The sequence below is a fragment of the Apium graveolens genome, chromosome 4 (genome assembly GCF_009905375.1).
Source record: "Apium graveolens cultivar Ventura chromosome 4, ASM990537v1, whole genome shotgun sequence".
NCBI classification, from domain to species: Eukaryota; Viridiplantae; Streptophyta; class Magnoliopsida; order Apiales; family Apiaceae; genus Apium; species Apium graveolens.
In genome coordinates this window covers 18,382,824-18,406,151 of record NC_133650.1, presented here as the reverse complement: position 1 = coordinate 18,406,151, position 23,328 = coordinate 18,382,824, and the positions used below count along the sequence as shown (strand labels likewise).

Sequence of the window (23,328 nt, the reverse complement as noted above, 5' to 3'; positions counted from 1 at the left end):
TAGAGTTGGTATCAATGTCTGTCTTATTTCTTGTTATCATATGCAGCTTTTGAATCTCTCCTTTCTTGTTTATCTTTATTGACGCTACCAAAATGTAGAGAATCCTTATGTTACTTCCTTACTTGCATCATCGTTATATATTCGAATACACCCTATTCCATCCAAATTTCTACTCTGTCCGTAAGTTTTCAGCTTCAATCATCTGGCAAAGGGACAATAGTAACAGTTTTGAGCTTCATTTCAACAAATTTTACCTATTGAAAGATATCCCTTCTAGTACTGGGTGTTAAAAAAATTGAGGGTGAGACACTTCCATTTACAAGTTCAACTTCCAACAATTACGTATTCGATGATATCTATACCTCAGCCCTGGTGATGTATACTAATAAACAACATCAAACCTGATACAGAAATTCCTACAGGAAACTTAATTATCTTCAAAAAGAATAATTTTTATAAAAAAATTAAAGTAAACAAGACTTACTAATATTTAAAGTTATATTTGGAAGTACATTAATTTAGTACATTACAACATACATAATATAACAGTAATACTATATGAAATCATTTTACCGGTCAATTCTACCAGGAGACAGCCCCTGCTTACTACAGAAAGATCAAACTACCAAAGCACTTCTATGAAATTGTATATGCAAATATGCTTCCTGCAGAAAACAGAATATTTACGAGACAGCTTTAAAGATAAAGGTTACATTTAAAGACAACATAAAGAGGAAAAGGTTGGGGAAAAATAAAAGTATATTGATTTTACAGTGGCATAGATCCTAACTGTTACCTACCGAAAGTTAGTAAAGTTAGCCCAAATTTCCAACCTGTTAGCTTAATATGTAACCTTTAAACATTTTTTATATCAATACGATTAATTTGCATTTCTCAAAGCAAACTTCATATATGAAAATTGCTAGATGGCTTAATACTTCAAGAAGTCAAAAATTAAAATCCATTACCCTAAATCACAAGGTATGCATTCTTTCGACAACATAACAATCAGTATGGACCACAAAATACCTTGTCCAAGGATCAATATTGCATTTGAAGCTGAAGGAACAATCTGTTGTATTGTTTCACTGGAAAATATCGCTGACGTAACTGGCAAATAAATTGAAAAATTTTAATCGAAATACAAGTAAAAATTGTATATTGAGCAATATATCACAACAGATTATATGCAATAATAATAAGCCAGCTTAAAGGGAAAAAGAGGAATGTCAGATTCAAGACATAGAACAACTATCTTATGAAGAAATTAAACTGATTGCAAATCAGATGATGCCATGATGGAATGAAGATAAGCAGAATATAGAGGGGAAATACAAAGAGGAAAATTATGATTTGGTTTTCAAACTATATCAGAACCTAAGATATACATGACGTGTATTTGGGAGATGTATTTTTGGTTGCTACGATTTGAACAATGCACATAATTCATACTAGAATAAGACCCAGGGAAAATGCAGTAGCAAATGTTAAGTCGTGTTGCTAAAGAGCAACCCTCTGACAACCGTTTCGTATTGTGTGTCTGTGCATCAAACCCATACAGGACACTAAATGGGTTTGTGTACTATTCACATTGTGTTTTTGTGTGACACATATTATTTTCCTGTATACATAGCATATTTATAAGAAATATAAATATATATATATATCGTGTACTTCATGCGGTGTCGTCTACATAAATTGAAAATCCAAACATGACTGAATGAATTGGGACATTTATTTTCATATTTGTATACGATTTTTCAAACTAAATACTAAATTTTCATGGCATATTGGCATGCACAAAATTCCCCACCCTCTAATCTTAAGAACTTATATATTGAAATACCATTAAACTTAAGTCATAATTGCATTATGACACCACCCTCTAGAATTGCATATTTGCCGTTTAAAAGATACTCCCTCCGTCCCATTAGGTTTTTTACATTTGAGACAGAGGGATCAACATGCATTTTAAGGCTCCTGTATGGCATAGTTCCATAAATTATTTAAAAAAAAAAATCTTCTGAATAAAAAAAATGTTTAAATTTTTATTCAAAAAAATAAAAAATAAAAACAAGTTATGGAAACTTTATATATCGCATTTTTGGTGGCGTGTAAAATGGAAAGATAATAGTTCGGGTACCAAACAATAAAAAAACTGTAAAGAAATGATTGAGATTGAGGGAGTATATGCTTAGTATGGGAAACATCAAGGGAGTGATAACAAGTCGAACACAAATTGACAGGTTTATAAATTAAAAAAGAAGCAGTAAGTACATAACCACTATTTCTTGAAGAGTTGAAGTTAACAGGTGTCCAAGGTACACCAAGGTGCAGTAATTGAGATACCATAATTTCATTAAAGTTCAATATCATGATTGCAATCATGGCACCATCCCCTTAATAACCTAAATGAACTCTACATAAAGTGAAGACAGGTACATGCCGCACATGACAAACACCAAGGGAGTAATAACCGGTTATCCACCAATTCAACAAAGTATAGTAAAAACTATGATAAAAAATAATTGCTGCTGAAGAGGCATTCCAAGTGTTAAAATTCAATAGTGATATATTAGTATATCATGGTCTTAGAATTCAGATCCGCTCCTATCCATACATCAAAAGGTGCATCAAGGGACTGCGTAACCACTAAAAGATAAACAATGGCATTTAAAACCAACTATATATGACGTGATATATACTCGAGATAATAAGTGGCAATTAGAGAAACCTGAAATCTGCATTATGTCCTCATCCTTCCTATTGCCTCCGTTGATAGAAGTATCTGAGTTGGAAAACGAGATTGCATGTACAGTATGTTGTCCATCGGATATCCAAAAGGTCTGCGCTCCTGTAAATTTATTGTGAACCCTTTAGTTTAGTTGTAGAAGGTTAACAAGACCGTGCAGGTCATATTCAAAGCTACGTTGGTACAGCAAAAGTTATTGAAGGTGAATAGGTTGCTATTTCCTGAAGTAAATGAATTTTAAAGGCAAAATTTTCTAGGTCTGAACTAGCAAAAAAAAACTAGACCGCCCAGATACTATAAGAAAGCAGACAGACAATCAACTTAAAATGTAAACACGGCATACTTAAAGAAATACCAGGAAGAACAGACATCTTTTGGACTTTAATGCTAAGAGGTAACTGATTAATGTAACACGAAATGTCAGACCCAAGAACAGAATTAGACAGGCGCAAGTGGTGGATACGTCCAGCTGAATCCATCACCAAAAATTCATTTGGGGATAAAGCCTCAATGTTAGTGGCTTTTACAGGCTTCATTTGCAGCTCAGTTGAGTTCAAACTGTCACTGTTCTCCTTAAACGACACAAAGCAAGCACCTCCTTCTTTTGAGTCTTGTGTCAGTCTTGCAGACCTCGGTTTTGCTGCAAGTACAATGCAGTAATGCACAGTCAGCTGCTGTAGACAATAGTACAATAGAAATTTTCAGAAATCCTCATAAGATATGTATAAGCAGTAGTAGTATAGTAAATACAGAAGAACCAAAGAAGCAAAAGAATGTAGAAATCACAAAGATATAGAAATTCTCACCATACAGAGAAACCAGAAATAAGAGAACAGATTACTCCCAGTAGAGAAATATAAGTCACAAGTCATTAATACAAGTATAAGCTAAATAAATCAATGATGATTAAAATATTGTCAAGGTGATGGCTCCATGGTGATGAATCTTAGTATTGTCACTAAGACTTTCTCTCCTCTCCTTGTTCACTATCAATGTCTCTCAATATGCTGGATGTTGCAGATGCAGCTTTCCTTCCTAGTGTGTAATGTATCTAGTGGGCAACCTGAGAACCCAAAAGTATGTGTTGCCTCAATAACTTTCTTTTATTTTAACTTGTAATATCTATATCCCCAATGCTGGAGCATTAGTATCCTGGCATCCTGCCACGCATTTATAACACTTTTTTAATATCCCTCCTCAGCACTGTGTTAAATCTAAGCTACCTGACTCAATAGAACAAATCCTAACTTTTGAAAATTGTGCTCTTATCTAAAGTTAACATCTTTAACTCATCCCTCAAACATATGACATAGTCCTAGTATCCTAGATCACAATATAAGGATGAAATTATGATTCAAATCATAGTAGCAAGCATGTTAAGGCAATGTCAGTTTTCTGATCATAGAAACCGTCCAAATTATATTTGATAGCCCTAGCCAAATTAGTAAGAGACTAGCATCTAATCAAAAGTAAATATGCTCACCACTATTAACAACATTAAACCAAATCGTAATCACCCTGATTACATTTAAACCGTCTCATTGAAACTTCACAAACACATACAACAGCCAATTTGAAATAAAACAAGTAACAATACATTAAACCGCATAAGCAAGAAATAAACTTACTAGAAGCCGAATGCTTATCAATCTTTCCGCCCACACTCCCATCATCACCATTAACCTTCCCATCAATCAAATTCACCAATCTACCCGCACTACTCTTCTTAACCCTCCCTTTGACAAGCACCTGCATTGGAAAAACCCGAACCCCATCAAACTCCCCCAAAACCAAAAACCTCGATGAAACCCCCACACTAAAAACCGGCAAACAACACTCCACAACACCCGTCTTCATCAACTTAACACTCTCACTCTCCTCTCCTCCACTCATCCTCACCGCGAAAACATAAACCATCATACTCGAAACACAATACAAAACAAACACATTACTCATCGCAGCCACCTTAACAGAAGCCCCATGACTCACACCAAACACAACACCAGATTTCACATTATCGTAATTAAGTAAGTGATGGTTACACTCAACATGAGCTCTAACAAAGCGATTATTGCAGGGTTTGAGGAGCCAGAAGCGGAGGAGGAGAGAGGAGGGGGAGTGAGAGGGAGAGATGACGAGAAAGAGGAGGCGACGATTAGTAGGGTTAAGGAGAGGGAGAAAGGCGGCGGAGGAAGTGGGGGAAGAGATGAAGGTTTGAGGGAAGGAGAGAGATGAGGAGGAGAGAGATGAGGGAGAGAGAGATGGATAGAGAGAGATGGAGGTGTCAGAGTGGAGTAAAGCTAGAGAGGATGAAGGGGAGTCGAAGAGGAGAGATGTTGTTTGGGAGGATGAGGATTGCGGGAGAGGCACTTGGCCTGCTGAGAAAGACGGTACCATTACAACAACCGACTCAAAGTACTTTGTGTTCTGTTTGACTGTAAAATTCAAGTACCCACTTCTTGCCCGTAAGCGAGTGGGTTTGCAGTTAAACTATTGAGTTTTGACTTTTTTGGGTTTCTATTTTGACTTTTTTATTGTGTAAGACGAGACGACTGGTTTGATAAATTTATTTTGATTTTCATAGAAAAATATATTTGTGCTCTTAAATTTTTAATAGGATTAAGGGTAGAAAATAATGAAAGGTGGAAGAAATAAATTGAAAAAAAATGGAATTTCTTTTACGTGTTTTCTGAAGTTAATTGTTGAAATAATAAATTCAAGCCATATTGCTTGCGAACAGTGACCTCAAAATAATTTAAGTAAGCTCGAGACAACAATTTGACATCCTAATAATTCAAGTGAAATAATTCAAGTGAGTTCGAGACTTCTCAAACTCGTATACGAGCCAGGTTTGAGTTCAAACTCTTTAATTAAATGATTCGCGCCGAGAACGTATTAAACTCGATTGGATCTCAAGCTCAAAACTCCGCTCTACTTAACTCAAAATAGTTTAGAATTTACATATAAATTATTTTAATGATAATTTTTGTTATTCATTAAATAAAATTTTAACTTTTTAGTTGTTGAGCTTGTGAGCCACCTCATCTAAACCATGCTCGTTTAATTCACGAATTAACTTGAATTGTCTATTAAATAAGTCGAACTCATTCATATATTCAAACTCGTTTAATTTGAACGACAAAAATGACTCATTTAGAGACTAAACTAAATTTGAACTCATTATTGAATATAAGGCTCGATTCGAACTGCAACAATCATCTAAAGAAATGACATTTCCCGATCATTCTACCTTTGAAAAAAAATAGAAAATATTTTTTGTTTTCTTCCTAGAAGAAAAATTGTAAATCTTTCGATTTTGGATCTGAAACGAATACAATCGAGTAAGTGCAAGTAAAATAAATGCCTTGAAGTGGACTGAAAATGCGTCTTAACAAATCCATGTTCCAAAAATATACCACAAAATTTCTAGACTCTCGGATTTATCGACGTTGAGTATTAATAAAGACCAATGTGTTACACGAGTTATAAACGGATAAACTTTTTTAAAAAAATGAAAGATTGCATTCAACTCGAAAAATCAATATGAAGAGCCTCCAACAAACACGTAGGAGGAGACATGAATATATTCTTGCAATTAACTAAACACGGGATTCCAGCTATTTCATGAGCCATCCGGTTAGCATATTTCCAAAAAAAATAAACTGACACCTTAAGCATAGATTTTAGTTCATGTTTACAAGCTTCAATGATATCACCGGCCTCAAGATAGTTCACTGCACCACCTGCTATAACCTTAACTGTAAGCAACGAGTCTAACTCGATTAACACCTCAGCATTGTCCAGGTGACGTTCTTTGATCCAAGCGAGGACCTCCCAAACTCCCAACACCTCAGCCTCAAAAACTGAATTAACTGCAGCCAAACATAGAGTTTTACCCGCAATAAAGGTTCCCCGCTGATCTCTCAAAACCATTCCCATAGTGAAAGTCTGAGCACCTTGGAACACAGACGCATCGACGTTGATTTTCAAAACTCCTTCTGCAGGAGCTTGCCACTTCACCTACGTGTTGTTCATTGTTGCTGTCATATTTTGATTGATCGAACGATTCTTCATTACATCAACCCATTCAGAGTACTCTTTAAATCTATAATCCATGGCAAATGTAGTGTGACCACTTTAGAACCCCAAACCTTATTATTTCTCCAATTCCAAATCCTCCACAACATCATACAGATTTTATGAAGTCACTAACGTTGCCATACTAAGCTGTTCTAGCATCCAATCAGGTGCACTTTCAACTGTACTCCAATCATATTGAAGATTCACATAATTCCAACAACCAATAGCAAAATCACAATCAAAAAATAAATGTGTCATATTATCAATATCTCTCAAATATATGGGACATGTTATAGGAAGTCTAACCCCCCTCGAGCTCAACCTTCGCCTGACAGGGATAACATTACGATAAAAGCTCCAAATAAAGACTTTCACCTTGTCTGAAATTTTTAAGTGCCACACTTTCCTCCACCAAATATTTTGAGATGAGACTGAACTTCCAAAGTGCAAAATTGAACCAATAATGATATCCCGATTTTGCATTATAGACATCGTTACTCGAGCCCATCCATGCCACTTTATTCACAGCTTCTCGTTGCGGCACATGAATTGAATAAATAGCATCTGCATCCTCTGAGGTAAAATGATCTCGAATAAGGGGAAAATTCCACTACTTCTGATTAGGGATAATGAGTCTAGACACCAGTTCATTTTTTCCTTCATAAATGGGGTGTTGATCGACACAAAAATCAGCTTTCTTCCTTAGCCAGGGATCTTTAGTGGCTATAATACTCTCCCCATTACCGAACTCCCGCATAAACTCTTTGAAAAGTTCTTCTGTGGAATTCTAAATCCCTGTCAAGATAAAACTAGAGCCACAACCTTTCGATGCTTTCAACACATTGGAATTAGGAAAATAACTTGCTTTGTAAGGTCTAGCTACAAGAGAGGTGGCGTTGTGCAGAAAATTCCATACATGCTTCCCCAATAATAAGATATTAAAGCCATACAAATCCATGAATCCCATACCTCCTTTATTTTTAGTAGTACACATATTGTTCCATGAAAGCCAGTTCATGCCTTTCTGGTTATCAGCACCTCCGGACTTCCACCAATAATTGTTGAATAGCTGTTCCAAATCATGATAAAGAGATTTAGGCATCAAGAAATAAGACATAGTCTACGAAGGAATGACTTGGGCAACATTCCTTATTAAAATCGACTTCCTAGCTTGAGAGATATGTTTGCCTTTTCAAACTTGAATACACTTACTTGATGTGTCTCTTAGATAGCTGAACACTCGCTTTATAGACCTACCTACAAGTGTAGGCAGTCCTAAATATTTTGAGGATGAAATATCATTGTGGACTCCCAAGATATCAGAGATTTCACACCATTTATCTTGCTTCATGTTAGCACTGAAGAACACACCTGACTTCTGAAAGTTAACAGCCTGGCTTGAGCAACGCTCATAGTTGTTCAGCAAATTCTTAATATTCATAACTTCTTCAGTCTTACCTTGAAAGAATAAGAAGTTGTTGTATGCGAACAACAAGTGTGAAGCAGTTGGCGCTGAAGGACAGATTTGGCATCCATGCACCAGCATTAGACGTTGTATCAAGATCATTAGAAAAGCCTTCGACATAAAGCAAGAATAGGTACGGGGATATAGGATCCCCGTGCTTCAATCCCTTCTTAGGAATAATTGGACCGATTATAGAATCATTGAAGCAAAAGTTATAAAAATAGTTTTAACACATAGCATCATCCAATCACTCCAAGTGTCAGAAAAATGCATTACTTTCAACTGGTGTCATAAAAAATCCCAACGAACTATATCATAAGCTTTACTTATGTCTAATTTTAAAGCAACCTCTCCTTCACAACCCTTCTTCTTATGATTCATATGATGAATAATTTTGAAAGCCACAAGAACGTTGTCTGTTATACTTCCATCCTTAACAAAAGATGACTGGTTCTCCGATATGATGTATGGCAAAATGACTTTCAATCTATTTGCAAGCACTTTTGCTAGAATCTTTACAAGACATTGCAAAGAGAAATTGGTCTCAGTCCCTTCAAACACGAAACATTCTCTTTTTTTTTGGAATCAACACAACATTTGTATTATTTAACTCCCCGGAAAATACTTAGTATCAAACCAATCTTTACAAAATCTGAATATCTCCAGCCCATTACTGACCAAAAGCTTTGAAAAAACGCCGGGTTGAGACCATCTGGTCTAGAGGCTTTATCGGGATGCATTTGTTTAATAGCTCTAATGAATTCCTCAAAAGTGAAATCCTTCGTTAGCATTCGATTTTTCTTCTCTGTTACAATTGTGTGCCCCATTGATAGAGTATATTTTATATATATTTTATATGATTTTATTCTCATATTTATTGTGTTTTGTATTGATTTGGATATTTATTTAATAGGTTTTGATATTTTATTGTAGTATACAAGGAAATTCTATACTTGGAAGGATTTGGAGAAAAAGTCCTATTTTGGAGTTAAAATACAAGAAAATTTGTATAAATCGGCTACACGGGCTACCAACACTGTTTGGCCCGTATCTTGAGTTCTAGAAGTCTGTTTTTGACGATCTTACAGTCCACGCGAAACCCAAGGAATTCTCTTCAATTCAGAGATGGTCCAAAAAAGAGAATTCATCTAGAGCAGCCTAAAACTGCAGTGAACACACAACTACAAATTTTTATTACAGAATCCTATTCGGTTTAGAACTCTCATATTAGAGTTTAGAAATATTATTAGATACGTATTATTTTAGAGTAGGAAGAGTTAGGGTTTTATATACAGAGAAGAAAGTCATGAATTTTGGTCTCGTGATAAGATTGAATATTACAGGTTTTCTTATCTGATTTTCTTACGTGTTCTTATTAGTTTAATTATGCTTCTTTATTATCTTAGTTGTTTTACTTGTTTAATCATTAGTGAGTAATCTTTTCTAGGGCATAGATGTGAAGCCATGTTTGTATTATAATCTTGGCATAATTTTCACAGTAGTTCGATTATTATGACTAATTCTAGTTGATTATGTTTGAAGTATTAATTTGTATAATCGGCCGATATCATGAATTAATTTTATGCAAGAGGAGTAATAGATCGAGAGATTTTACTCACTAGAGGCACACATACGATTAACAAAACTGAAAGTGAGAGCAGGATCATCATTGGATTTCTGAGAGCGTTAAGGCTCGGGAGAGATTAACAGTTGCTCTAATTACCTAACTAATTAAATTACTAGAAGTGATAAATTGTGTAAGATTTCGAGAATGTTAATGCTCGGGAGAGATTAACATACTTTAGTTATGTGATCACATTTATTACTTGAGTTTAGAAGCCAATTATTATGTAAGCATGGTGGGCCTGATTTCCCTAGGTTTTAATACTCCTTAGTTAGTGTCTTGTTAAGTAGTATTAATTTAGTTATAGTTATTAGTTAGTTAAAATATTCTTCACACAATCATTTTTCTCTTGAAACAATCTATAGTAATTAAATCAAAATTGATAGAACTTGTCTCCTTGTGAATACGACCCACTTGCCACTTTGTACTAGCAATACACACTGTGAGCTTTCGGTTAAATATAAAATAACACATCAAGTTTTTGGGCACCTCTTACGGGGAGATAGTTAGTTTTTGTTGGTTTTATTTGGTTATATAGATTGTTTCTGTTGTCTCGTTGCAACTTTTGGTCCGATTGAGGCAAATTTTACTGTTTTTCTTGGCTTTGTTGAGTGATTATCGATTTACTATGGATGAAGTTGATGCTTTTGCATTCCTCTCTTCCCAAGTTAAGGCACATACTCAAGAAATTGCCTTACTAAAGACTTCAAAGCCCACTATGCGTCCAATGAGTATCAATGAGATGTCACAAGTGGCCCCTAAAACTTACAACTTTTATCTAATTTATGGTGTACAAGGTCACTATACTTATGAATTAGAGCGGGCAATTTGGTACACGACACGTGAACACGAAACGACACGAAAAATACGGACATGGGTTTAATTTTTGGTACACGAAACACGAATGTACACGAACACGAAATTACACGATAGAATTAGTGTCGGATATGTGTTTCAATTTAAGTACACGAAAGTACACGAAATTACACGAGAAAAATATATTTATAAATTAATATATATAATACATGCATATATTTATGTATATAATATAAATATTATATAAATATTTACAAGTTTTTACAGAATACTATGTAAAAAAATATATATATATATATATATTTATATATATACTCTCCATATTTCATTAAATTATACATTAAAATAGATTTTTTTATATATTATATGTATATATATATTATAATAGTTTTTTATTTAATATACACGAAAAGTACACGGAAAGTACACGACACGATTCGAATCGGATATGGGTTTCACATATGGGTACACGAAATTATTTTGGGTCGGATATGGGTTTCATGTTTACGTAACGAAACACGAAATTATACGACACGAAAGTACATGACACGACCCGATTGCCCGCTCTATTATGAATGCTCGTACAATATCTATAATTCTCAGAATGCTCAGTTTGGACAGATGAATTCTTTTGAAGATGGATATGGGTACAACCAGTACTCTAATACATTTGATCAAGAATGGGTGGATCAATCTGATTTCTCATACATGGATAATGGTGTTCAGAATTTTATATGTCGTGATCAACATCAATACCGACAACAATATTATGAAAAGCAACCATCACTACATCAATATCAATATCCCCCACTACAAAAAGATCTACAAGTTTTTCAAATTAATGTAGATGTGCAACCTGATCAAGGTATATGATTTGTTGAAGAAACTACAAAAGAGTTTTAAGGAGAGTACTGATGCGATTAAAGAACTTAAAACTAAAAGTTTGATGATAGAATCTCAAATTGCACAATTGGTAAACTCTTCCACTACAAGGCAATCTGACTTTTTACCAACACAACCTATCCAACTAGAAGAGGATGAGAGTGTCATCACTCTTAATGATGATCTTGAAGATGATAATTTATCGATGTTCGGTGCTGATATAAATATTATTTCTGAGGAGAAGCATGCCACTGATTATGTGATCAATGATGTTGTTCTTGAGGAGAATGTGAGCGAGGATAACGAAATAGAAGAAAGTAATACCAAGATGATTGTTGTTTCTCTTCCTCATCTTGTGCCTAAGCTACCATTCCTAAATCGAGACATAGCTTATGTTGAACAAAGGTTGGGTATTGGTAAATTTACTTTCACTTTACCTCTACTTAAAAGGCTCCCATACTTGAGGACACGGGGTACAAGGTCGACATGATGACACCGATTATTCAAAACATTTCTCAAACTTTGGTTGATAATCCGCTTAAAATGACTCTTAAGTTTCAAGTTAAAGAAGAGGGAGAAGATGGAGATATCTCTTTATTTGTTGATTTAATAAGTCAAGATGTTCGAATGACTCATGAGGAAGTTAGGGGTGCCGACAAACTACCGCCTGAGTCTCCCCCTCATATGAATATTAAGGGAGTTCGATCTCTTTGCGGTATTGAGTTTTTTCATTGTTTTATCATAAAATTTTCTAAAATTGCACAAGCACTTACTCAGTTATTTCTTATTAATGTCATGTTTTATTTTTCTGATGCTTGTTTGGAGGTTTTTAGCAGGATAAAAATAATTTTGAAGAACACTCTTGATAATTTTTGTGGTAGTGTGTTTATGATCGAGAAAGAGGATATTCCGCTTTTACCACTTCAGTTTTGAAGAGGTCGAGCTAATGACCATTAAAAAGCGCTTCTTGGGAGGCAACCCAAGGTTCTTATGGACATAGTTAATTAGTAAAAAAAAAATTCTTTCTTTGAATTTTTTTAGATAGTGTTTTTGTATATTTTATTTAATTTTATTCCCTCAAGGTGTCTTAATAATTTTTGTGTGAAGTGTTTCAGGAATATTAAAAAAAATAAGGATTACGGTATAATTTGTTCTCCCTACGGTACGGGCTACCGCCTAGAACGTGGATAAAATGTTAACTTGCATGGCCCACGGTAGGTAATATTTCTGCCCACGGTGCATTATTCTTCTATACTTAACATCTTTGTTCGAAGAAAAATAAAAGAAAGGATTCACGTACACTGTATGCTCCCTGATGGTAGGGCTGTCAAACGGATAATTCAGATACAGATCTGCCTATATCCATATCCGGATCCGAAAATTCGAATCCCATATCCGAATCCGGAAATTTTAAAAGAATAATATCTGAATCTGAATCCGATGGATACTATCCGGATACGGATAATATCCAGATACGAATCCAATTTTCAATCAGATTTTTTATTTTTATATTAAAAATACAAAAAATTGAAAAAATACAGTAAAAATTAAAATTTTATTTTTAATTATTAAAATAAGATTTAAAGTGATTTAATCCTATTTTAATTTATTACATAATTAATTTTATTTATCTTTTTAATATATTTTTTATCTTTAAATTGTTGAACTCAAATGATTTTTTATATATGTCAATATTATTTTTACAATTATATAAATATAATATTTAAATATTATGTTTATACAAATTTTATATACACATACACACAATATAAATTTAATATAATAAATTTTAAATTATATAAATATTTGAATATTATATATTTATTCGGATTCGGATATTATCGGATACGGATATGCCTATATCCGTATCCGTATCCGTAATCGTCGGATTCGAATACGGATAATATCTGTTTTATTTCGAATACGGGTAATATCCGCTTTATTTCGGATACGAATGCGGATTTTTCGGACGAATATCGAATCTTTCGAATTTTTTTGACAGCCCTACCCGATGGTGCGCGCAATTCTGTTCAAGCGGCTGACTATGTAAAAGAAAAAAAGGCGGCCCCGCAGTGCATATTTGACGACCTGCGATGCCTCACCTCTCTGGAAGTCTGAAGTAAAAAATAACCAATAAAATACACGACCTGCGATACATGTATAGACCCGCGATGCTTACCCCCTCTGTACATAAACATGTACATCACTCCCCCGTGTATTAACCCCCCCCCCCCCCCCCGTGTATCCCTATCCCCTGTATGCCATTTTTTTTCTTTTTTTCCTTGTTTATTTTATAATTTTATTTATATAGTATTCTTATTTTGTTATTATTCTTATTATTTTTCTTTTAATAATATTTTTATTACATTTGTTTATTATTTATATATTTTTATAATTACTAATAATATAGTAATATCATTATTATTATTTGTACATATTAATATTACATTTATTATTACTACTACTTATGTACATATTATTATTATTTCTACTACTACTACTACTATTATATTTTTTAAAAATTTAATTTTGTTAATTAATTAATTATTTGATTTTTTCTCCTTTCATTTTTGTTACTTATATTTATGTAAAATATCTAATACTTTACCTTTATTAAACTTGTTGTAATATTTATATCATATTATTTATGTTATGTATGTTAATATATATGTTAGCAGTGGGGCTGTCACGTGGGGGTGTCATGCAGGGGTGTGGCTATCAGGTTTCCTAATGTCCCGCCGTTTCAGAATATTATTTACATCTTTCCATCTCCATCACAACAACTACGAGAATTCTGTTCTGACTTGTTATGTTCGCTTCATACACCTTGATCCCATGGGAGTTTTTATTCTTTTTAGTGTAGAATTTTATTTTGTTCTTTTTGTATTTTGTTAGTTAGTTAGTTCATTGGGGACAATGAACTTAAGTGTGGGAATGAGTTCTCAATGATAAAAAATCCAAAAAAAGAATATATTATAAAATTTTAAAAATAAAATAATTGCCTAGTCTCGTAGTGTGTTAATAAGGATAAGTACACATCTTGGGAGTTTCTTTTGCATGATTAGTTGATATCCCATATCTATAGAAAATCATTTGTTGCATGATGATTCCTTGTATCTGCTTGCAAAATTCCAAAACTTGATATCCATCTTTGTCAATTTTAGTAAGTACTGAAACATGCTTTCACCTTGTGAGATCTTGAGCCTAATTTGTGATTGGTACATCTTATATCAGTCAATTTTATTGTTGTGTGTTATTCATCATGAATTTTGTTGCTCTAGAGCTTGTTTTAAACCTTATTGAGACTACATGGTATTTGTATGCATGAAAATGATAAAGGCACTAGGATGAACCTCATTTATCTAAATAGTACCATAAATTATATCCCTAGTAAACCCCTTGAGCTTTTTATCCGTTCATTTGATATATCACCTATCTAAATTCTTGAACCTACTTGTTCGTTCTTGTCTTGATTTACTAGTAGAGCATTTTGATTCATTTGAGAGTTGGTGATACATAGTGTGGGGATTTCTTTGTTGAAGTGTGAATAATTTGGTGGGTATCAATTTGAACAAAAAGAGGAAAAGAAAAAAAGAGGTTAAATACTCCTTTGAGACTAAGGGGTGTCAAGTATAATATCATATGAAAGGGACGATCTATATGCATGTGCTGGTATTAAGTACATTGTAATAGAAATTATGAAGGATTGACTTAATATCTGTGACGCCCCCAAATTCGGGGTCAGAAGATTTGGTCGTCACTATGAAATCTCAATCCAAATTAATTTGTTAAATCAATTAAAAATGCCATCAACTGAAATATAGCGTCTGTGACCCCAAACTATACCAAGATCTTTTCAGGTTACCGTTCTAGAAACTGTTGGATTTTTAACGCAGCGGGGGCATGGCAAAACACTTTTACACATATAAAATCCAAATAAAAGCATACAGATCATGAATAAAAATTCGAGGGATCGAATCTAACCTTTTAAAATTAATTCGGAGACAACGATCAGAGATCCTTAGCAGTTGCTCCTCAAGTGTGAAGCACTCCAACGGTATCCACCAAGAAAACGATGTTAAGGAGGAGGAAGGAGGTGGAGAGAATTGGGTTTTCCAAACTTTTTGGGTTTTGTGTGGGTTAGAATAAAATTAGGGTCTATAATAGTGTATTTATAGGCAAAATTTTCAGCTGAAATTTTCTCATAAATATTATTATTATTATCCCATTTATTATTCTCATTAATAATTAAAACACCTTTTAATCATTAATCCTTTTTCTAAATACTTTAGAAATAATTCTCTCTCTTGATTTAATTTCCAAAAATTAAATCCTTTAATTAATAATATTAAGAACTTTTCTTAATTAATTTATAATCAATTAAATCTCATTTAATCAATTATTAAATTTGCCAATTAATTATTTATTTCATAAATGAATAATTATTAGCCATTATTAATTAATTCCTCCACCATTAAATCATTCTCTTTTATGGTGTGACCCTGTAGGTTCAATATTAAGCCGGTAGTAGAAATAAATAATAAAACTATTTTATTATTATTTATATAAATTCTCTAATTTATTAAATATGATTAATTAATTAATCACATTTATTCTACATCGTGAGGGATACTTCTCAGCATATCGCGACTATCCGGATAATATGAATTCACTGCTTAGAATACCAAGAACCTATTCAGTGAATAGTTACCGTACAATAAACTCCTTCTACCCTACAATGTCCCGATTAAATACAAGGCATGGATCTTGTGTGAAGCCTATCTAATTCAATCACTTGCTTACCATTTACTATGCGTAGTTCTATGCAAATTAGAAACTCCTTTCTAATTTCATTCACTCTGGCCAGAGATTTCTGAACTAGCATAAGTGGATCAGCCTTGAACATTCGCTTCCTTCACTGGAAGGGGTAGATCCTTTATTGATCATACACTATCTTCGTGTACAAATTCCTATACCCAGAAGAGCCCTAATAATTGTCCCTGGAGACTAAGAACTAAACCAAAGCATAGTTCATTGTACACAAGATGACTATGATGACCTCAAGTCTAAGGATACTTGTACAACTATCACTATGTGAACAACTGCTGACACGTGAGTGAACTCCGTCAGTTGTTCAGCTGTGCGAGTCATGTTCAGTGAACTTATTCTATAATAAGCACCTACATACTAGCTATAGTGTCACCACACAAATGTCTATGAGAACAGACATCCTTCATAATGAAGCAAGCATCGTATGTACCGATCTTTGCGGATTATTAATTACCAGTTAGTAATCCTATGACCAGGAACTATTTAAGTTTAGAGTTATCATCTTTTTAGGTCTCACTATTATGATCTCATCATAATCCATAAAAAGCTTTACTCTAAACTATGGTATATCTTATTTAAACACTTAAATAGATAAAGCCCGTAATAAAAACAAAACAAGTCTTTATTAATATCATTGAAATCAAAACAGATTACATAAAAGTTATTCCTAAATCCTAATACATGATTGGACTTAGGACATATTCCTTTCAGAAACAAGATGTCCAAATTCCATAAATAAATTTTCACTTTCTTTCAAAACTCTTTTCAACCAATTTCAACTCAAAACTTAACCCGCTAGTATAACTTCGAAAAAAGTATATTAGGCCCAAATATAAGATAACATAACTATTATATAAACAAACAACTTTACACAATATAACTTACACTAGTCCGCAAACCCTGGACCAACCATCTTCGTAATTTCATCATTCTTATCCTTTCTTGAATTACGCAGCTAAACAGCTTCAGTTAATCCTCACTGGAAGATTAAATTTAAAAAAATAGGCAAGTATGAGCGAAAGAATGCTCAGCAAGTTCGTTATAGAATATATATGGTCTTTTGATATAAAAGCCGACATCTGTAATAGAGTAGAACATTTAAAATCATAATTGCTGAATCAGAAAATTTGTTAAGGAATCCCATAATTGGTTCCTTGAATGTATTCAAAACCATTTTGATATTTTTGAGCGAAAATTCTTCAGCAATACTTTAAATCTCGATGAGAATAAAACTCATAAAATAGTGTTTACAGAAATATCGTAAACCACAATATGAAACAGTGGTTATAGACTGAATCATAAACTCATTCAAAACCCAACTCTTGAAATTAATACTCATTTTGATGTCATATCAAATTAGATATTAATACGAACTTTGATGCTAACAACATCCCATACTGAAGTCAACATCAATCATCTATATTAATATCACCTTTGATATTTAACAACAAACTAAATATCAACATCAACCATAAACTAAATCAAAACTACATTTTCACCTTTTATTCAAAATAGAAGCACAAGATAAATCATTTATATATGATTATCAGCAACAGTATTATGCTGATAAAGAAAGAACAACAGATAATCAATGATATCTGAATAAGCTTATAAAATAGTAAGCGATAAGTTTTAGATTGAAAATCACAAAATTCCGGCGGATGCCTTATCACATGTTGATCAGCCACTATGATAGAGCTGGATCATAAGTCATAGAATTTAGATCCCAAAAATGAGTACTCCACAAAAGCTACATACCGGTCATAACCGGTATATACTTTAATAAAAAGGCACACTGTGGCCAAAGGACAAAATTGTATTAACATATTTCAGTTAGCACAACGCCTTAAATGCTGGACCGTCTGCCCGGGCCACTTACGCATCTTCTAATCAAAATCATTTTCCGTTATAAAGGAATCGAATCAATCGATATCCTTTCATAATCTACTCCCCATTTCACATGGTCCGGAGTAATCTCAACAACTGATGGCGAAATAACTAGAATGATTAGTTATTCACTAAATATCAATATCAAGTTCCACTGTATAGAGTAAATCTTGTTCAAATAGTTATTCACTATCTGGAAATGAATTATATTCTAGCAGAACAATTGCTAGAATAGCATGATTTTAATAATCCAATGATTATATGCATGGAATGTCTCACAAAATCTTTATAAAACATTTTAATCCAGGTCTATAAATATATAACTATTCTGGAAGTAGAATAGCGTATAAAAATAATTTGCATAATCAAAATCAATCATTTTGATGTATAAAACATTTAACTATTATGGAATTAGAATAGTACAAGAAAACTTGCCTTTGGTTTTTAGCAATTAAGCACACTCGCAATAACACAATTGACTCGTTCTGACATCTCATGACATTGTTGTCTTCTATTTCAACAATTCATTGATATGTTGGTCCTGCGATTGCTAGAAGCCCGATATACATTACTGTTCAACTTTACTCTGGATCCCAAAGTCTCGTCTTGATCGTCTTGAACAACTCCCATCTATAATTAAAAGATACAATCTTAATCGTCTACACGATAATTACTCGACAAACTGCGCGTCAATACTCTATCGTCTACCCAAACGATAACCCACATATAACGAAAACAGTCAGACACAAGACTCTTGACCCACTTATGCACATAGACATGTTTCAATGATATGTAACTGAAAATATTTTTATATAACAAACTCATTTATATCTAATAAATAGATAGGAAATCAACCGAAAATTCGGCAGCATTTCCTCTATTTATTAGACTATCCACCTGTTTCCAATCTCAGTCAACAATCAAATATATAATAAGAATCAGCCTTGACTTGCTGTAAACACATAAGAAAATCTTCCTTGACTTGCAGTAAACACATAATTCACGTATCACATAATTCATATAATACATGACCCAGTTCATCAAAATATTTTACTCGGTATGTTTAAAACTGAAACTAAGTCAAAATACGATATTTCGATAAATACACGACTCAAAACTGACTTGCGACCTTTCGAAACAAAAGAATTTGGGTCTCGAAAGCATTTTTAATGAAAGCGAAATATTTTTCCGAGTCTAGACACATTCGTTTCGTATTAAACGGATGAACGGTCTATTTTCTACGAATAAAATAAGAATAATTCAATTAATAATAATTTTAATTGAATATTCAATACCAATATATATTTTTTAAAAGCTCAAAATAAACTTAAAATATTGTTTGAATTAATTATAAAAAATTACACTTCATTCAATTATTTATAAATAAAATTAATTGATTAAATAAATTAATCAATTAATGAAATGAATAAATAATTAATCAAAAAAATTATAAATTATTAATTCAAATTATGATTTTCGAAAATAATAAATGATAATGATTTGAAATTAAAATAGATATTTTATAAAAAAATTCGAAATAACGTCTTTATAAAACGGACTTTTCCCGAGGTCAGAACCCCTCAAGTCAATCCCAAACAATAGAATCCAACTATATTCTAATAAAATTAATAAATTTAAAATACACAATAATTTATATATGCACATATAAACACGCCAAAAATGAAAAACACGGCCAAAAGCGACTTCCACAACAATTTCTGAAAATTACGAAAGAAATATATAAACACTAAAATGCTATAATATACAGAAGTATGAAGGGGGAATTTCAAAATCGTTACGCAAAATAAATTCTAATCACCCTGAAGTGAATATCTGATGTCCGGAAAATATCTCCAGAAAAATCCGAAATTCATAGCCATAAACATATACACGCTGAGATGCCATGTGGGGTAATCAACGCCGTCAAATTCCTTTTCTATGCCTCGAAAATAAATTAACACGAAAATATGCTACGCAAATTATCTCCTCAAAACCTTGCAATATATATAACAATGCGTAGGTATCGAAGCGTAGGTATTGAAATTTGGACGGACGGTTGAGAAGATATAAATTTTTAAAAATTGAAAACATATAAACAAGGGAAAGATAAAGAGACAGAAGAGAGGGATCAGGGAAGGGGGAAGTGGGTAGCCAGGTGGGGGGTAGGGGAGTTTAGACGTTTTCTATTTTTTTGTTTTGTTTTGTTTTTTTTTCTTTTTCTTTTAACTAAAAAATAATACAACATAATTAAAATTAGTCCAAAATTAATAAATAGCGGGGAATGATATTTAATCAAATAAATATAAAATTTATATCAAAATTCCCCAAAATTATGAATATTTAAAAAATGCAAAAATATAAAATATTTGGAAGTCCCACAATTTTATAAAAATAAAAGTCTGTTTTTTGTGGGGTTTGACGTCCCGATGAGAGCTCGGTCCTATAATTTTTATAAAATCAAAATATTTTCTAAATTAATAATAAACCCTGAAAATACATATAATATATGTAAATGCCCGCAAAATGATATAAAACAAGTACCTCGATAAAAACAAACTTTAACACGCGTCCAGATTGCGGTTAATTTCATTCAAATGCATTTTAAACACATAATGAGTATCCGAAAAATACTCTGGTCCTTACAGGACCACACACAAATCAACTGAATATTAAATCATGGCCAAAAAAATTTTAAATATTATTAAACACATAATAATTCATTTAACACGTAACAAAATAGTTGTAAAATGTTGTTTTTAAATATTTTTGAACCTCACCCTATACCCGGGTGAACACGGTTTAAAATACCAAATAATATTTCAGACACAAATAAAATATTGAGGCGAGTAAAATATACACTCGATCCCCAAGACTGAAAAATACACTCAATTTTACCGATATCGATAAAACAATCAGCTTTCAGATAAAATTTTAAATTATAAAAGTAATTAAATACTTTCACAATAATAACTAGGATTGAGACCAAATACCAATTAGCAAATTACCATTTAATGAAACGAACATGTCAAACAGGAATAAAATATCTATAATTTTATTCGTTCTAAATCAGAAAATCACATAAACATATTAAAGGAATAATAATATTAATGATAGCTGAAAATCTGGGATATCACAATATCTCTTATTTTTCTAGGTGACTTTTTACTGCCCATGGTTAGTGGAGAAATACTTGAACTTTGAAAAAAAGGAGAAGATAAAAAATAGTTTGTGTTCATTGATATGTAGAATATGAAGTGTGAAGTACATGGTAATATGTACTTGGAGTTTAGTGCTTGTGAGAGAATGATCATCTTTTACATGATCTAGTTTCATTTTAGTGCTTTAATTAAGAATGAACATTTTGCTCTATTAGTTTATCAAGTTGGCCACGTAGCCTATTTCTTGATATCCTACCCTTCACCTTAGCCATGCTACAACCTTTAACAAAGACCTTTTGATTTGTGCATGCATATATTCAAAGTAGTGGAGATTTTGGTAGACAACCAAGTTTATGGTAGCGCATGTCTTTATTGATTGAACTTGAGTGATACACTTAACCTATACACTTGTGTGACTTGAGAGTTATGTGAGATTTCTTATATAGGACATGTTACTTACTAGATGCAACTTTGATGTCCATTTCTTGTTATTTTTGTCTATTTAGACAATGTGTGTGTAATTGGATAGTTGTGTACAAATGATGTGTGAATTAGAAAGACTGTAAAAATTTTATAATTGAGGTTTACATGCGCGGAGTACTATGATATGTTGCATACTTGAGACTTGGTAGGAAAAAAAATGAATTTTGTGGGTAGATTCACTATAAGCCCTCACGAGACAACATTCTACCTACTAGGGCTGCCTAGGGGTTTAATGGCTTGTTGCATATGCTCAATGCAATTGTGTCATCCACGAAAGTGATGTTAGTTAGTTAGAACTTAATTTTTATTTTAGTTCTTTCCCCGAGAACGTGCAAATGCTTAGTTTGGGGATGTTTGATAGAGTATATTTTTATATATATTTTATATGATTTTATTCTCACATTTATTATGTTTTCCATTGATTTGGATATTTATTTAATAGGTTTTGATATTTTATTGTAGGATACAAGAAAATTCTATACTTGGAAGGATTTGGAACAAAAAGACCTATTTTGGAGTTAAAAAGAAAATTCGTATTATTGGGCTACACGGGCTACCAACACTGTTCGGCCCGTATCTTGAGTTTCAGAAGTCTGTTTTTGATGATCTTATAGTCCACGCGAATCCCACGCAATTCTCTTTAATTCAGAGATGGTACAAAAAATATTATCCAGCTAGGCCATCCCAAAAACTGTAGTAAACAGACAGCTACGAATTTTTATTACAGAATCCTATTCGGTCTAGAACTCTCACTTGTAATTGGATTAGAATAATAAAACACTTATCTTATTAGAGAAGATGACAAATTTTATTATTATAGTTTATAAATATTATTAGATATGTATAATTGTAGAGTAGGAAGAGTTAAGATTTTATATACAGAGAAGAAAGTCATGGATTTTGATCTCATGACAAGATTGAATATTACAGGTTTTCTTATCTGATTTTCTTACGTGTTCTTGTTAGTTTAATTATGCTTCTTTATTGTCTTAGTTGTTTTACTTTTTTAATCATTAGTGAGTAATATTTTCTAGGGCATAGAGGGGAAGCCATGTTTGCACTATAATTGGCATAATTTTCACAGTAGTCCGATTATTATGGCTAATTCTAGTTGATTATGTTTTAAGTATTAATTTGTATAATCGGCCAATATCATGAATTCATTCTATGCAATAGGAGTAATAGATCAAGAGATTTTACTCACTAGAGTCACACATACGATTAGCAGAATTAAAAGTGAGAATGGGAGCATCATTAGATTTTTAAGAGCGTTAATACTCGGGAGAGGTTAACAGTTGCTCTAGTTACCTAACTAATTCAATTAATAGAAGTGATAAATTATGTAAGATTT

The 23,328-nt window shown here is 32.6% G+C and overlaps 1 protein-coding gene across 2 annotated transcripts; it reads right to left on the bottom strand.

Annotated features, from left to right (window-relative positions):
• Positions 1 to 434: 434 nt before the first annotated feature.
• LOC141717861 (uncharacterized) lies at positions 435 to 5,213 on the bottom strand. 2 transcript variants are annotated; one of them, XM_074520076.1, is made up of 5 exons: positions 4,381 to 5,213; positions 3,096 to 3,392; positions 2,735 to 2,854; positions 1,030 to 1,110; positions 435 to 665 (listed from the first exon to the last, which is right to left on the bottom strand). In XM_074520076.1, the coding sequence occupies exons 1-5, from the start codon at positions 5,147 to 5,149 to the stop codon at positions 637 to 639; spliced, it is 1,296 nt and encodes a 431-aa protein (XP_074376177.1). In that variant the 5' UTR covers positions 5,150 to 5,213; the 3' UTR covers positions 435 to 636. The 2 variants fall into 2 exon arrangements, with proteins under 2 accessions (XP_074376177.1, XP_074376178.1); XM_074520077.1 differs by having other exon boundaries at positions 437 to 665; positions 3,108 to 3,392; positions 4,381 to 5,212.
• Positions 5,214 to 23,328: the final 18,115 nt, after the last annotated feature.